The sequence below is a fragment of the Diabrotica undecimpunctata genome, chromosome 5 (assembly GCF_040954645.1).
Source record: "Diabrotica undecimpunctata isolate CICGRU chromosome 5, icDiaUnde3, whole genome shotgun sequence".
NCBI classification, from domain to species: Eukaryota; Metazoa; Arthropoda; class Insecta; order Coleoptera; family Chrysomelidae; genus Diabrotica; species Diabrotica undecimpunctata.
The window spans coordinates 44,083,233-44,100,983 of NC_092807.1; the positions used below are offsets into that span (position 1 = coordinate 44,083,233).

Sequence of the window (17,751 nt, forward strand, 5' to 3'; positions counted from 1 at the left end):
AAACAAAACGTAAATTTTTCGTTTTAAACTTTTTAATCTCAAATTAAGCTCATGTTCCATAAAAGTTAATAGTAACAATAAGGTCGATAATTGCTTGTCATCCCCACACCTACGTCACAGCCGCGTGTTGCAGTGACAGACAAATTTGGGCGATGGAACTATCCTATATAGTCAACCGTTCTTGTACTAAACCCATCAAATTTTGGGTAGTATATATTTAAAAAATATATTTTAGTTGTTATAATTTAACATAACTATTTATTATATGGTTCAGATAAATAAATATTAATTGTCGGTAATTCTCAAAGTTCTATTTTATTTACTATTTAGTTTGTTTACTATTAATATGGACTATGAGTACGTGTGCTTGGTTGTATAGTAATTTCCAGCAACTTTTAGTCTGTCAAAAAGTAACTAACTACGCAAAAAAATAATTACTAAATTCACTAGACAGTTAGGACTGGGAATACCGAACCGAGTATAGCAGCACGTGCCTGAGAGTTTTGGTAACACTGATCTCCATAAGCGCAATGTTATTTTCTTAACTTAAAACAAAGTATAGCCACCTAGAAAAGAAATCTGAACTACCAATATCTGACATTTCAATCATATTTTGTTCTTGAAACGACATGTTTAATTAATAACACTAAAAATATTAATTGCATTTTCATATAATTAATAATACAATTATTTTTTTCGCAAAATTGCCAAAAATATTAGTTAAAATGTTGCATTTTATTTTCTTTGGTATGTATTGAAATCACCTTGTATGTATTAAAACACCGAAGAACATCCATTTCCTATCGGATATGTTAAAATATCGAAAAAGTATTTTCAATCCTTTTGCGTCGCTGGAGTTGATAATAAACACATTTTAAAGTTTATTTATATATCACAGATGCGTATTTCTTCGGTATTCTTTTGATCGTGAAGCCGCTTTAGGATATTTTGCGCATCAAATAAACAGACTATTTTCGTTTATGTTTTGTTTACATCGAGTGGGGTGAACGATTTTTAAAGAGAATGGCATCACTATCAGTGAGGCCGCTGTCAAAGTTGGTTTCGGTGTTAGTCCTAATTTTTCTTTTAATTTGTAATGTTTTTTCGTTTTTCGTCTTTCGGAATGGGAAAATGTGCAGTATACTAGCAGTGTAGAGTTTAAGTGCAGTTAAATGTAAAATTCAAGTTGGATTTGAGATTTTACAGAGAGAAGACGTGGCGTGAGTAGTCGAAAGGAACCGGCAAATTTGTTGTAAAAAAGGTTAATTATACTCGAATATAATGTGTCAATTTTTGCAAGAGTTGTCACTGTTTTGCTTCGTGTCGTCTCTTACCTAAGGGATTTGAAGAACGGCTTTTCAAACAACTTTAAAAGATACCCACATGGTTCCATTACGCTTGAGTTTTAAAAAAAAGTTTCAAAAATTGAGTCGAGATAATCCAGTGCCCAGCTTCCACCCTGATTTTATTTATCTCAGGTCATTCCAGACTATTTACGTAGTTGTTTGTGTTGCAGTGAATTTGAGTTCAGTTATAGCCCCAGAACGTTTAAAGGAAAAAAATATCATTTAGTGAAATTCAGGTAATTTTTTTGTTGAACTTAAAATAAACATTTTACATCAATAATTGCTTTCATGACAAATCAAGAAATTGTAATAAGTAAAATTATAAATGTAAGGGTGTGGCTAGTTGTCATATTAATTATTCTCAAAGTTTTAAAATTTAATATTGACATCTGACAACTAGCTTTATTTTCTTGACAATTGGTACATACCTAATCCTAAATTAAGATCTTGTTTTGTTTTGTTTTTTTTTAAGGTTAACCTCTATGCATAGTTCCTTTTAAAAAGATATTTTTCATTTGTAATAATTTATTTCTGCTACAAAATGTCGCCCATTAACAATTGGAAGTTCTTATAGTATCTCCAACTTCCAGAGTTTGTAAACCGATAGCAATATTGTAAGTCTGTTTTTGTTATTTTGTATTTTATTATTATTATTTATATTTGTAAATATTTGTGGTGAGATAACAATAAATATTTAATTTTTTTTCCCAAACCAAGTTGTCAATTTTCTTTTAAAAAGTTTCTAACCCCTTTTTTATATTTTTTAGGAGAGAAAAAGCTTTTCTTCCACCCTGCAGGAAGATTTTTCTAAGCGGCGTCCTTACTTTAAATAGCTTAAGAACCTTTTTGTATTGTGTTTGTCCAGGAGACCCATGTAAGTACCACTTTTATTTCATTTTTGTAGTTACCCCATTCCAGTTCCTTTGTCATTCACTTATCTACAGCCCAACTCTCCGAAAAAAAACCTTGAGTAGCCATTCGCAAACGTTCCGGTTTGTTTTGCTTACCCTATCTCCACCCCAGTGATTTCTGTCCCCAATATTCAACCCCCTATAATGATCCCAATGTGTTAGGCAAAATAATCGTCACAAAATAATTTTAAAATAAGATTTCATAGATAGAATATTTTAAAGCTTTCAATAAAATTTAAACATTAGTTGAAATTTAAACTTCTTCTTTAAGTGCCATCATCACTATCTTTACTCTATCTACTGCTGCTCTGAAGAGTTCTATAGAACTGCATTTAAACCAGTCCCTTAAATTCTTCAACCATGACACTCTTCTTCTTCCTATACTCCTTCCTCCTCTTATCTTTCCCTGTATTATCAGCCTTAGCAGTTTATATCGCTGTCCCCTCATTACGTGTCCCAGATATTGTAACTTTCTTATTTTTATTGTGTTTATTATTTCTCATTCTTTGCCCATTCCTCACAATATTTCGTGTTAGTTTTCTTCTGTGTCCATGCTATTATAGATTTAAACACCTAGCGTCAAATAGGAAAGAAATGTAAACCACCAACTGACATAAAATAAATTAAAATTATCTGACAGATAAAATGTGAAATATTTATTTGCCAAATAAAGTACTAAAAAAAAGTTATCTGGAAAATAAATTTTGTTTATTGTAGTTCGTTATTCGTTATCACGAACTTAAAAATATAACCTAAATTTTGTTGCTTATTATGGGGGGATTGTCAAATTTACCGAAACGTCAAAAGTTTGAATCTTTCTAGCGGTAAATTTAAATATTGGTTGTCTTTATACTTACGAGAGTATATCGCAAAATTAAATATATAATAATTCACAATTACAGCGTAGAAACAACAGTTTCGATATACAACGTAATATACTACAATTTTTACTGGCTGGGTTAAAGAAATTTCAGACAAGAGTCTTAAGAGATAGAGATAATTAATCTACTTTTATATAACTCTTCTAGAGCATTGGTAAGTCTTTTCCATTACATATTTTTTTCTATATTAGTAAAATTTTGATCAGCTACTGATATGTCACCGCATGGCGGCAAGAAAAAGCCACCTCATCTCCAAGCGGTCAATAATGAAAACGATAATATGGATATTTCGAATAATGAAAATAATACAATAATAAATGATAAGTCTGATAATGAGAAAAAAAATAAATTTAATCAAAGCGACAACAGATACAAGAATAATGTTGTAGCTCCATACTTAGTTGTAGTAGAAGGAATCGAGAAAAAATTCAAAATAGGCAAGTATAATCATTTACAAATAGCAAATGACCTCTTTAATTTAAATTTAAAAGATATCTTGGAGGTTAAAGTCAAAGGTATAAATAAAATTGGTGTTTCTTTCGCAAACAGCGAAGCGGCTAACAATTTTATTAATAACCCTATCAATCTTAAAGATAAATATAAAATATATATATTCCATATAATCAAATAACATGTAAGAGCATCATCAGAGATGTTAACCCGTTACTAACCGAAGATCAAATCAAAAATCATTAATCTCACCCTTCGATGTTATAGACATCAAAAGACTAAACAGGAAAATTATTAAAGATGATAACTCGGTTGAATATGCTCCTACAGGCACAATACTTATAACTTTTGATGGTAAGATATTGCCAAGAGAAATAAAAATTAGTTATCTTAAATTCAACATTATTCCATATGTGTCGAGAGTCACACGATGTTATAAACGTTTGATATATGGTCATACCAGGACTCTTTGCAGAACTAAACCAAAATGTCATAATTGTGGACAACAGGTGGAAGAGGATGAATTAGAGTCACATCTAGAGGCAAAATGCCTAACGATGTGTATATATTGTAAGAGTCCTGAGCATAACTCAGTTAATAAAAAGTGTCCTGAATATACCAGACAAACAGAAATTAAAAAGTTAATGGCATATGAAAACTTATCATTTTATGAAGCTGCACCACTAGCACCAAAAAATTATTTAAGTAAAGACTATAGAAAAGAAGATAGTCAATACCATCCGGCTAACTTCCCAAGTATAAAACCAAAACAAAATACAGAAAACAACAGTATTAATATTAATCAAAGAAGAACCACCAGCAAGCCAGTGCATAAATTCTAAAAGGAGTTACGTTTCTGCAGCCAAATCAACGGGAACAATAAAGAAAAGAAATATTTCATATGATAAAACTATACATGAATCGCAATTAATAAATCAAAATGGTAGATCTCAACTAAATAGTACAGTTCAAATTAATGACACTCCATCTATATCTGGTATTAATAACAACAATTTAAAACATAATTTTAATAAATCAACGCCTGTTAGTGCATCGCAAAATTACTGTAATACAATAGATGATTTATACAGAAAATTTACAAATATGAATAAAGAAGAACAAATTAAAATTAGAGAATTAATATTAACATATTCAGAACTCAACAAATCAGTTCCTGATCTAGACGATCAGGACAAATATTATTAAAAAAAGAAAACAAATTATGAGTTATACCAACAACTCACTTAAAAACATTAGTTTGATGCAATGGAACATGAATGGCTTTCAATCCAATAATTACAACCTGAATATCTTGATAACAGAACATTCTCCTGATATCGTTATGTTAAATGAAACCAAACTTAAACCTCATCAAATATGTAGAATCAAAGGTTATGATGTAATTAGGGAAGATATAGAAAATGGAGCAGGAGGTATTGCCACACTCATTAAAAATAATCTAATTTACAGTAGGGTTAATTTAGACTCCAAATGGCAAAGCCCTAACTTTAGATATATAGCTATCAAAATAGATAAATATACAATTATAAACATTTACTCAAACCCAAAAAATAAATTATCATATAATTTTTTTGAATATATATATAATAATTGCAACAATGTGCTCATTATGGGAGACTTGAATGCACATCACCCATGTTGGGGTAGTCAAGTAAGTAATAGAAATGGTAACCTTTTATTAAAAATCTTTGACGAGTTTAATTATATATACTTAAATGATGGAAGACGCACTAGAATTCATACCCCACTAGAGGGATAAAGCCCTGTAGATCTATCATTTGTATCTGACTCTCTAGCAATACAATGTACATGGAATGTCTTGAAAGATTGTGGTAGTAGCGATCATTTTCCTACAATTATTCTAATGAAAATTAACTATAGTGAAGGAAAAAGCATTACAACTAATAAAAACTTAAATTTTAGAAACAATATTGGAGAAATTGATTGGAACAAGTATAGTAAATACATAGAAGAACATTTAAATATAGAAAATCAATCCTATGACCACTTCACAAGTATAATTAACCAGCAGTAGAAATTGCTATCCCAAATAAACAAGGCAGAGGCATAAGAAAACTGCAATATCAAAAAAGAGTACCTTGGTGGGACCAGGAATGCACTGAAATAATAAATGAAAGAAAAGAAGCGTTAAAGGAATTTAAAAATAATTTTAATCTTAATAATTATATCAATGCAAAACACATAATTGCTAAATCAAAACGACTTCTAAAAACAATAAAGAAGCAAAAGTTTATGGAATATTGTGAGAGTATTAATAGAAACGTAGACATCAGCTCTATTTGGCAAACTATAAGAAAATTTAAAAATGCATTCTCTCAACCTTCAAACAATAAACATAAACTTCCCAATGAAAAAATAAGTTATGAAATATTAACTAACCTTTCAGTAACTAATATTGAACCGGATTTTGAATTACAGACCATTGATCACCTTGTCTAGTGAATTCAATCTCACGGAATTAAAAAATAGTCTATTTTTAAAGAAAAACACATCACCAGGCCTTGATAATATTAACTTTAATATGTTAAAACATTTACCTGAAATAGGGCTAATATGGCTACTAAATTTATACAACAAGGTTAAAGAAGGTGAACTGATTCCCAATGAGTGGAAAACTCAGATTATTATAAGTATTCCTAAGAACAACAAAATTCAAAATTATAATTTAAAAGCAGAAAATTATAGAGCTCTGGGACTTTCATCATGTGTAGTAAAACTACTGGAATCAATGATTAAAAATAGGCTGGATTGGATCGTGGAAAATCAAAAAACATTTAGCCAATTTCAAGTAGGATTTAGAAAAGGTATGGGAGTTAACGATAATTTAAATTATTTAAATACTTATGTTCAATTGGCTTTCTCACAAAACCAATATGTAAATGCTACTTTCTTAGATATTGCTTTCAATCATGTGAATATTTACATACTATACAGACTTCTTAATAATCTTCATATTCCAGTAGACATCAATAACCTTATATTTCAATTCTTAAACAATAGGACTCTATATGTTAAAAATCATTATCACGAAATGGTTGGACCATCGCATACTACAGAAGGTCTAATACAAGGCTCACCTTTAAGCCCAATATTATTCAATATTTATCTTAAAAATATATACACAATAATGCCTGAAAATTGTGTACTTCTGTCATATGCAGATGATCTAATTATCTTAACAAAAGGTAGTAATTTTAACCATATAGCAAATCAGGTAAACTTTATCCTATATGAATTATCCAAATGGTTTGATACACATAATCTTAAACTATCCTCATCAAAATGCGAGACTTTGTGGTTTAAAATGAACCGTAATATTAGTAATCCACCAGATATAAAAATTAATGACTATATAATCCCTAATATTCTGTCGAAAAAATATTTAGGTATAATATTTAAGCACAATCTAAATTGGTCAGACCAAATAGATAACATGATTAATAAAGCCGAAAAGGGCATTAATATAATACGTGCTCTTTGTAGAGTATGGTGGGGATCAGACCCAAGAACACTAAAATTAATATATAATGGCTTGATACAATCACAATTAGATTATGGCGCTAGTATAATTAATAACTTCTCTCAACAAAATTTTATGAAATTAAACCGAATACAATTCCAAGCTTTGAGAACAACACATGGGATGATGAAATCTACTCCCACTAATGTCATTTTAGCAGAAAGTGCAACTATCGATCTACACCATAGATTTAAATGGATTGCCACGAAATACATAGCAAAAATTAGCACAACTCCAAATCACTCATTATTAAATATGCTTCTAGACTTAAAAAAATATCATGGTTATCAACAAGGATATTGGAAGGGAAAAAATCCAACATATTTGATTGACGCTCTAACAGAAGTTAAAAAGTTTTTACCATCAATGAACACAAGTGACATACCAGCCTGCTACTCAAATGAATATGATATCTACACTTATAATGTACCAATTATAAAAACATTATTAAAAAAAAATAGTTCCCATAACCTTTGGGAATATTACAATTTTGTAAATTCGTATTACTATAATTACATACAAATATTTACAGATGCTTCAAAAAAACAAAAAAATCAAAACCTTGAGGAAGCCAAAACGGGCATAGGAATACACATACCTAGTATAAATTATTCCTTTTCTGAAAAAATTCCTTCACTTATTAATATCTGTACAGCAGAAATAATAGCTATTCAAAAGGGTCTAATGATTTGTGAGGAAAAAAGTTTTGATAAAGCTATAATATTTACGGACTCAAAGAGCGCTATAGACAACATTAATAACAATATGATAACTGCAACAAAAGATTACAGAGTCTTGCAAGATAAAAAGAAACTATACTATTTAAATAAATATGGAAAAGATATTAGATTATGTTGGATTCCTGGAGATAATGATATCAAGGGAAATGAAATAGCTGACAAACTGGCAAAGATTGGGGCTGAATTAAATATTCCTGCTAAAATTCGATTAAGTAACTTGGATATCATGCCATTATTAAAAAATAAAATATGTTCTATGCATCAAAATAATTGGTTAAATTCTTTTCAATATAAAGGCAAGTGGTATAACAACATACAAAATTTTTTTTCTAATAAACCATGGTTTGACACAATCCCATACATAGATAGGCGGCATATTACTACCATTATTAGAATGAGGAGTGGTCGTTGCCTGACAGGAGTACATTTATATAAAATCAACATTCGCGATAACCCATACTGTGAATGTGGGCAAATGGATACACTAGAACACATATTTTGAGAATGCCCAATAAACAAAATAAAAGATTATGATGTCTATCAGGAGCTGATCAAAATTAATATTAAAACCCCAATTAACATACCAATGCTTCTATGCGAGATTAACCCTAAAATTATCAAAATTCTTATCAGATTCCTACAGATCAACCATATAAAATTATAACCTTAATAATAACCTATCCAATATTAACATTTAAACCAACGATAAGAAAATAGAAAACATAAATAAAATGTAGATTTGTAGAAAAAATGTCTATATGTCAATGATAATTGATAATAGGGCATGAGATATTCTCAGACTCACGACAGTGGCCCAAAAATTAACAAAACAAATGTACTGGCTGATTATTCAGAAGAATAAAAGCCAAAAAGAAGAAGAAGAAGAAGAAGCTTATTATGGGTGAGAGACATCGATATGTTATTAGAAGATTTGATGAAATCGGAGAGTATGATCAGTATGATCAGTAATATCCAGAGTGTAGTACGAAATTTTCAAAACTTCCAATAAATCTTTTTCACAATAAATGAAATATTGATTTTAAATTCTGGCAATTTCTTGATACTTCTTGGATTTGTTTTTCTAGATACATACCAGGTAGATATAAATAATTCTGTATTCTTGATGAGAAGTTTAAATATAGATAGAAGAAATGGGTTGTTACTTGGAGATTCTGATTATACAATGAAGCCATTTTTAAGAAGTCGACCAAATATTCCTTCTTCTTCTTCTTCGCGCGACTAGGATTACTCCTGTTTGTCTGCCTCTTATTCCGTTTCAGTCGTTGTTGACTGTACATTATCTTTCCACCTTTTTGACGGCCTTCCAACGGGTCTTCTGCTATACGGCTTATTGTTTTTACAGATGTTCGCTAATCTATCTGGTCCCATTCGGTTTACATGTTCGTTCCAGTTTTTTTTTTTTCTTATTTTTATCCACCTGTTAATATTTTGAATTTTGCATTGTTCGCGTATACTTCTGTTGGTTTGTCTGTCTCTTAATGATATGCCCGCTATTGATCTTAATACTTTCATTTCGATATTGTTGATTTGTTGTTTCGTCTTTTTTGTATTGGTCCTTGTCTCCGCTGCATATGTTAGGATTGGTCTTACTGTTGTCTTGTATACTTTCATTTTGCTTTCCAAGGTCAGATATTTGTTTCTCCATATGGCTTCTCGGAGGCAACCACTTACTCTTGCCGCTTTTGATGCTTGCCTTGTGGTCTCTGTTCTTATATCCCTGTCACTAGTGATCTCTACTCCTTGGTAATTAAATTTCGTTACTACAATTTTGCCGTCTATTTCTAGTACGCATTTACGCGGCTCTTTACTGATCACTATACATTTAGTTTTTTCTACTGATATTCTCATATTAAGTTTGTTTGCTGTGATATTGAAGGTGTGGAGCTGCCTTTGTAGCTTATCTTCGTTATCAGCAATTAGTATTGCATCATCAGCATAGCAAATATATATATATATATATATATATATATATATATATATATATATATATATATAAATATATAACTATCTAACTATATTGATTATATTCATACATATAAGTGAATGAAAGCCATATTTTGTATACCTACATATTTATTTATATCTTTTATGACAAATAGAAATTAAAAAAACAAAAAAAGCAGTCTTGGCATCAACATATTTTGAGATGCAATATTCAAAAAATTAAAGATATTTTAGGCGTTAGTTACTAAAGATTCAAAAATCTTCAATTTTCGTCTGCCAAAGCAAGCCTAACCGTTTATGAGCAGCTAGGTCGCGTATATTTTTAAGGTATATATATATATATATATATATATATATATATATATATATATATATATATATATATATCGCGTATATATATAAGCTTGTTTAATATCAACGCAAGGCTATATCTAAGCAAGTAAAAGCTTCTGAAGCACCAATTATATTTTCGTCTTCATTATCTAAACTTGCAGTTGATGAGGTGCTAGATGTGGTGTCAGTTTTATTATTCATTTGTTCTATAATTTCACTATCTTGCATAATTTGGTAAACGGGATCTCATGACTGGCCTTTTGGCTTTGCCAGTGGCATTAACTTGGGAAAAAAAAAAGTACCCGGGATCATTATCGTCGAAAGACATCCATTGTTGAACTTATTCTTTAACAGATCCGCTGCAATTGAGTTTTTTAACATATCTATCATCTCTGACTTATCTTCATGTTTTTTTAATGCATATTCTCTTTTTTTTACTATTTCACCATTTTTCACTAAAACACAAAACTTACATGTTCCATGCTGCTCCGATCATGTAGGACGCGTCCTTCAAATCAATTTTTCCATGATTTCTTATCAGACTTTTATCTCCCTCCTCTTCATTTTCCAAAAGTAACTTACGTAACAATATTACGTAATCTGTCGGTCTGATAGCCAAGCGGGCTGAGCGGCCGATTCTCATTCGCTTCACTGCGAGTGGTTCAGTGGATGTGAGTTCGATCCCCAGCTCGGTGTACAGAAAACAAAAAGGCTAACGCAGCAGTTTAAAATTCTAAATGAATCTGCGGCTTAGACTAGAATATGCTGGTGTCTGATTGGCCTATGGTGGAGCAGTACGGCAAGAGATAAGGGGTTGCGGCTCGGTGATACTCCTCCATAGATCCCTACCGGAATCACATGATGGATGAACTGGGGCGTTATCAAGAAGTCAATAAGTACTAATGTTTTCTCTCTTCTACCATTTTTTAATTTATGGGCTTTAACGGAAGGTATAAAAGTTCCTATAAACCATTCCATGAAAATTATACTATTCATCCAAGCACTCTTTTGCGATGTATAAACGATAGGCATTGCGTTCATATTAACGTGTTTAAAACATGGTTTCTTGCTTTAACCAATGACAAGAATAGGCAATCGGTGGCTACCAGTAGCATTAGCACAAGGTAAGGCAGTAATACGATCCTTGCTTATTTTAGGTCTAGGTGCTGCTAATTCACGCCTTGACGGAAGAGTTTTTCGTGGCAAAGTTTTCCAATTGAGCCCAGTTTCATCTGCATTGTAAACGTTTTCGAGTGCGTAATTTACTATCTTTAGTAATTCACTTAGTCTTATTTTGAATGACTCTGCTGCTGATGAATCAGCATATAGTTTTTCTTCTTGTATTTAAAGTTCACGAATTCCACTTAAATCGATTTAACCATCCTGTGCTTGCTTGAAAATTTGACGAACCTCCGAGTTTTTCATTGAATTGAACTGTTTTTTCACACAGAATCGGACCAGAAATAGATTCTCCCTGGGATCTTTTTTGAGTAAACCACTTATATACACCATCGTCTAAATCCGTGTTTGAGGCAAGTTTCATAGTTTTACGACTTATCCATCAGAAGAATCAAGCTGGGTATTAAAGTTACTTATGTTCGTCTTTTGTTTCTTTTATATCATTAATGGTAGATTTACCGACTTTGTACTCATTGGATAACGTGGTTGCATATTCACCTTTCTATTACAGTTTATTAATATCGTATTTTCTTCAGTTTCATAGTTTTACGACTTATCCATCAGAAGAATCAAGCTGGGTATTAAAGTTACTTATGTTCGTCTTTTGTTTCTTTTATATCATTAATGGTAGATTTACCGACTTTGTACTCATTGGATAACGTGGTTGCATATTCACCTTTCTATTACAGTTTATTAATATCGTATTTATCTTTCATAGAAAGGACAACATGCTTACGTTAAGGCATTTTCTAATTGTTTGCTTTTGACGCAACAAAATTTCATTTACTGCCTATCGGCTACTCAGAAGTGACTAATATTTCCCAAATTGATAATTTTTGCCTTTCACCCATCGACACGTATACTTGTTTTTATTATGGTCACGGATGTGCATTTCATACCTACTGCAGTTATCAGTTTTTGCTCTACAGCAAGTATTCCTGTTACCCTCTGTATGTGACAAAATTTCAACAGTTGTTTTATAAAAATATTTTTTATATAGCTATCAAGTATATTACAGGATTGTTTTTACTTTTTAATCAAATATGAACTAAACTCCGTGTTTCATTATTTTAATGTCCTACTCAACAAAGAGTCATTAAATATGTAATAACTGTAAACTTTAAAAATAATACGTAAAAGTATATGTGGTGCAATATACCACCGTTTTAATATCATTTTTCTACAACTTTAATGATTTCCTCTCAGCTAAGCATAAAATAAATAAGAAGAAATGCACCAACCTGACACTTAGCGAAATATAATGAAGTGATAAATACTTACCCTGTGCCGGCAAATCTTGTAAATACTTGCATTATCTTGAGACTTAACTCCCTTTCTCTTGAGTTAAACTGTAAGGATAAATTCAATGGATGACCAAAGACGTATTCTATTTCGTCGCCATGCATTACACCCATCCATTCACCCCAAAGGGACGTACTAGTTCGCTGTAACAAAAAATTTATGTTGTCAAACTGTTTTAATATTGCATATTAGCTTTTTTAATAGTATCTTTAGAAATAAACCACAAATTAACAAATAAATGGTTCTTTTGTTTTGTGGCTTTTAGATTAAAAGTCATTGCAGATAAAAAAATCATTTCATTTTGGTCACAACTTGCACCACTGAACTGGAAATTAAAATTACCTAAAAAAGACTGTAATTTCAAATTTTTTTGATTTATTTGCATTAAAAATAGTAAAAAAAAGTATATATTAAAAATGTATATAAGTTATTTTTATTCATTTTAATTAAAAAGTATACATAAAGTATGCATAAAACAAGTATAATAGCTTTCATAGAAAATATATAGCAAAAAAAGTCTTTTTCTTCATGTGCCTTATCCTTTAAGGACATTGACGAACATCACGGCCAGTTTTACTCTATCTGCAGCAGTTCTGAAAAATTCTATTGTTGTTTTTCTACTCCACTGCTTTCAACCAGATTTCAACCAATTTTTCAATCAGAACCTGTGTCGTCTCCCTGGTCCTAATAGTCCTTTCACTCTTCCTTGTATAACCAATAGCATCAATTTATATTTTTTTGTTAGTATGTGACCAAAGTAGCTCATTTTTGTCTCCTTTATGGTGTTAAGTATTTTTTTTTTCTTTTTTCAGCTTTTTTAATGTTTCCGTGTTTGTTACGTACTTTGTCTATGATATTTTCCACATTCTTTAATAACACCAGATCTTAAAGCTGGCAGGACTTCTTCCAGTTGCGTCCCTAACTGCTCAGGCTTCAATTACATATACAAGGGTAGAGAATACGTAGCATCTCATGAATCTAGTTTTAATGTCTATTCTTCGTTTTTCATTGCATTATATTGCTTTTATTTTACTGAAATCACTTCTAGCTATCTCAATGCACCTTTTTATTTCAAGGCTGCGGTTCCATTTTCGTTTAGCTGACATCCCAAGTAATTGTATCTGTGTACTTTTTCTAAAGCTTTTATTTTAACGTAGATTGTTTCGTCTTCACTGTTGCTCTTATTGACAATCATATATTTTTTTTGTGTTCAGTGCCATTCATACCTCTCGCAGTACTGTGAAGTGCGATCAACCAAAATTTGCAGCCCTTCTCAGCTGTCCGCAAGGAGTATTGTATTGTTTGCATATCTGAGATTATTCACTAGTGTATTGCTTTGAGCACATATTAACTTACTTTACTTTATCGTGTCCGGACATGTCATTCATAAAATTTCGGCCCAGTATCGGGCTACGTCGGTTCCATCTTTGTTGGCGAGCCACAAATCTTCGAGGGTACATCGATGAGGACAGTTTCTGCATGTAAGAAGATGTTCCATATTCTGTGTTTCTCCACAGTCACAGTTCACATCATCTTGGTCGATTTTTCCCCATTTTGCCATGTTTGATTTTACTGGAGCGACCCCCGTTCTTATCCGATTCAAAGTTTTCCACGTTTTAAAGTCTAGGGACTGGCCGGTCCATTGAACCTGGGGAAGAGGAAAATACTCAGGCGGTTCATCCTGCACTGTTCCAAGGAAGCTTTTCCTAGATTTTAGTGGCTTTCGTGGTGTTCGAGCTTTGTATAGGGCATGCTGCTCGTCCGCGATCTGTTTAATTTTCTCTATGTGCTCTGCAACGCCTCTGCGTGTTTTATATAGATTTGAGAGTGGCGTCGGTTTCATGCACCCCGTTACTATCCTGCATGTCTCATTTAGCGCAGTATCAACTTGTTTGGTGTGGGCAGATCTTCCCCAAACGGGGCACGCATATTCAGCAGTTGAGAAACACAGTGCCTGTGCCGTTGTTCTTAAAACGCCAGGACGTGCGCCCCATTTACTTCCCGTTAGCTTTCTGAGTATGCTGTTCCTAGTTGTTACTTTCCCTTTCGTTTTTATGCAATGTTGTCTGTAGGTGAGGGACCGGTCCAGAGTTACTCCAAGATATATAGGTTGGCTTGTGTGTTCTAATGTATTACCATTCTACACAATTTGGAGTTTTCGCTTGGCTTCCTTTGCGCGAAGGTGGAAAGCGCAGACTTGGGTTTTAGAGGGATTGGGTCTCAGGGAATTCTGCAGGTAGTACGCTGTCATTGTTTTTAATGCAGTTTCGAGTTTCTTCTCCACTTCTTCAAAACTATTTCCTTGAGCACATATTGCAAGATCGTCAACATAGAGGAAGTGCTTGGTTTCGGTCGGCGTAGGTTGGTCGTTTGTATATATATTGAAGAGCATCGGTGCTAAAACACTTCCCTGTGGAAGGCCATTTTTTTGAACTCTCCACCTACTTACTTTACCCTCCAGCATAACGAAAAAACGTCTGTTTTGCAGTAAGGAATATACGACCTTACCCAGATGGTGGTCATTTAGAGTGTCGTATAATTTGTGGAGCAATGTTTTGTGCCTTACTGTGTCATAGGCTGCTGTCAAATCTACGAAAGCAGCCCCTGTTATAAGTTTTACTTCAAATCCCTGTTCAATGTGTTCTGTTAGTGCGAGGACTTGGCCGGTGCAAGATTTGCCGGGTCTGAATCCTCCTTGTTGTGGGATGAGGTGCTTGTCGACATTTTTTTCTATTCTGGCGAGTATGAGTCTCTCGTATAGTTTAAAAAAGTGACACAACAGCGAGATAGGTCTGTAGCTACTGGGGTTTTCTGGGTCCTTTCCTGGTTTTAGGAAGGCTATTACTTTAGATTTCCTCCATGATTTTGGAATTTCGCAGGTTTTGCAGCACGTGTTATAAAATTGCAAGATCCAGTTTTTTGCTCCTTGGCCTAAATGTTTTATTTGTTCACTGCATATTAAAACGTAGAGGAGGTACCTAGTACACGTTCTTGTCATACTCCTCTTCGTATAGATATTTCTTTAGATTTTTGTTGGTCTACTCGTATTATACTGTGTTGTTGTATTTTGTCGAAGCCTTTCTTAAAGTCAACTAGACATATGAATATGTCACAGTTGACATCTCAACACCGATCTGTCTGTGTCGAGTTATTCGATATACCATATATCGGTGTTTCTTGTTATTCTATCGTCTAGTTTTTTCTGGACACGTTCATGTATCACTCACAAGAAGACTTTTAATAAAGTTCATCAAGCTGATTGTTCTATATTCTTTACATTTCATTGCATTGCGTTTTTTGGGTATTGGGATGAACTCAGATATTAGCCATTTTTCGGAATTTCTCCGGTATAGTAGATTTCGTTGAATATTTCTACTAGCATATCAATGTAGTTATCTGGTTATCTATTAGTAGTCTTATAATTTTCCATATATATTTCATCCGGTCCCATGGTTTTATCATTTTTTATGCGTGTGCTTTTTAAATTTTATCTTTGGTAATTGTAGGTCCATTTCTATCTCTTGGTTCTATTGTCTTAATTCTTTCGTCATCTTCAAATAGTTCTCTTATATATTCTTCTCATTTATTTTCTCTACACTTTTAATTATCTTTTTGTTGTTTTTGAACAACATGTTTCCAATACTTCTTTTTTTGTAAATGACAGTTTTTTTTTAAATTTTTCTGTATATGCTTAAGCTGCTAAGTTGTTTTTCTAATCTTTCTATTTCTGCACATTTTTCTGATCGCCCTCATTCCTTTGCTTCTTTGATTTTTTGTTTGATTGTTTTATTTAAGTTTTCGTATTGTTGACCGTTTTTATTTTTGTTTTTTTCTCCGTTTCGATATCAATGACTTGATTTCTTGTGTTATTCATTGTTTACTTTTAAGGAATGTATAACCTTCCAGTTGTTGTATCATGTTCCCCAGGATCTTCTCTTTGATCTTTCTACTTTTTGAACTTCCTTGTGTATTTGTTCTTTGATCTTTGCAGAGATCAGCTTCTTTTAGTCTTTTTAGATTAATTCTGGGTTTTCTGGCGGCTATTTTTATTTTCTTTAGTTTAAATTTCATGTCTGCTAAAACAAGGTGGTGGTCACTTGTTATATCTGCTCCTGCGTAAGCTTAAATCGATACTATGGCGTTACAGAATCTTTGGTTTATATTGATGTAGTCAGTCTGGTTTTTTACTATGTTCTCACCGTCATCTCTAGAGGCTTTCCAGGTGTATATTCTTCGGAGTGGTAGTTTGTACCATGTGTTCTTGATAATGCCCATATTCGCCTACTACTTCTCCATCTCTTCCTTTCCCTACTTTCGCAATAAAGTCGCCTAAAATAATAATACCTTCATCTTTTTAAGTTTGACGCTATCAAAAAAATCACGTCGTTAAAATTGAATTGGGCAGGACACGTCATTAGATTATCAGATAACCGATGGACAAAACATATTTTAGAGTTGAGACCAAGGCAAGAAGCAACACGGAGCAGAGGACGCCCATTAACTAGATGAACTGATGACCTGAAGCGTGTTAGCAATAACTAACTGCAAGCCGCACAAGACAGATGGAAAGAGCTGAGGGAGGTCTATGCCCAGCAGTGGACGCATACAGGTTGATGATGATGAGTGTTTTGTCTAATTCATATTGTAAAAGCTATGTTTTTTCTCTGTGATATTAGATGTCGGTGCGTATGCTGTAATGATGTATACGTTGCACGGCAAAGCGTTTAAGCATGGCGATTTTTTCATTCTTTAGGCATTTCGACGGTTTCAGATTTATTATGTTTTTAAATTAATAAAATTCTTCTCATATGTGATAATTTCAGACATATGTAAACCATTGAAAAGCATGTACTAAAACTGCATAAGAACATGGTTTTTATTTTGTCCGGCACATCCGTCTTTTATTAGGATAAGATTCTTTGTCGTTACCTCATAAAATCGTAGATATTGTATCTAATAAGAGTTCATTGGTACGTACGAAACTGTAGTTCTAGATCAGCACGTGCTGAATTTATATTTTCTTTTTAGTTCATAAAACTTCTCAGCTTTCCTTAAGTGGACTTTTTTCTCAACATTTTGCTT

The 17,751-nt window shown here is 32.4% G+C and overlaps 1 protein-coding gene across 1 annotated transcript in view; it reads right to left on the reverse strand.

Annotated features, from left to right (window-relative positions):
• The window catches only part of LOC140441283 (acetylcholinesterase), an 823,341-nt gene that overhangs the window by 186,864 nt on the left and 618,726 nt on the right, over nt 1-17,751 (reverse strand). Inside the window, exon 4 of the mRNA XM_072531900.1 lies at nt 12,649-12,812. Within this exon, the coding sequence (XP_072388001.1) occupies nt 12,649-12,812 (164 nt within the window). The remainder of the gene's footprint in view (nt 1-12,648; nt 12,813-17,751) is intronic.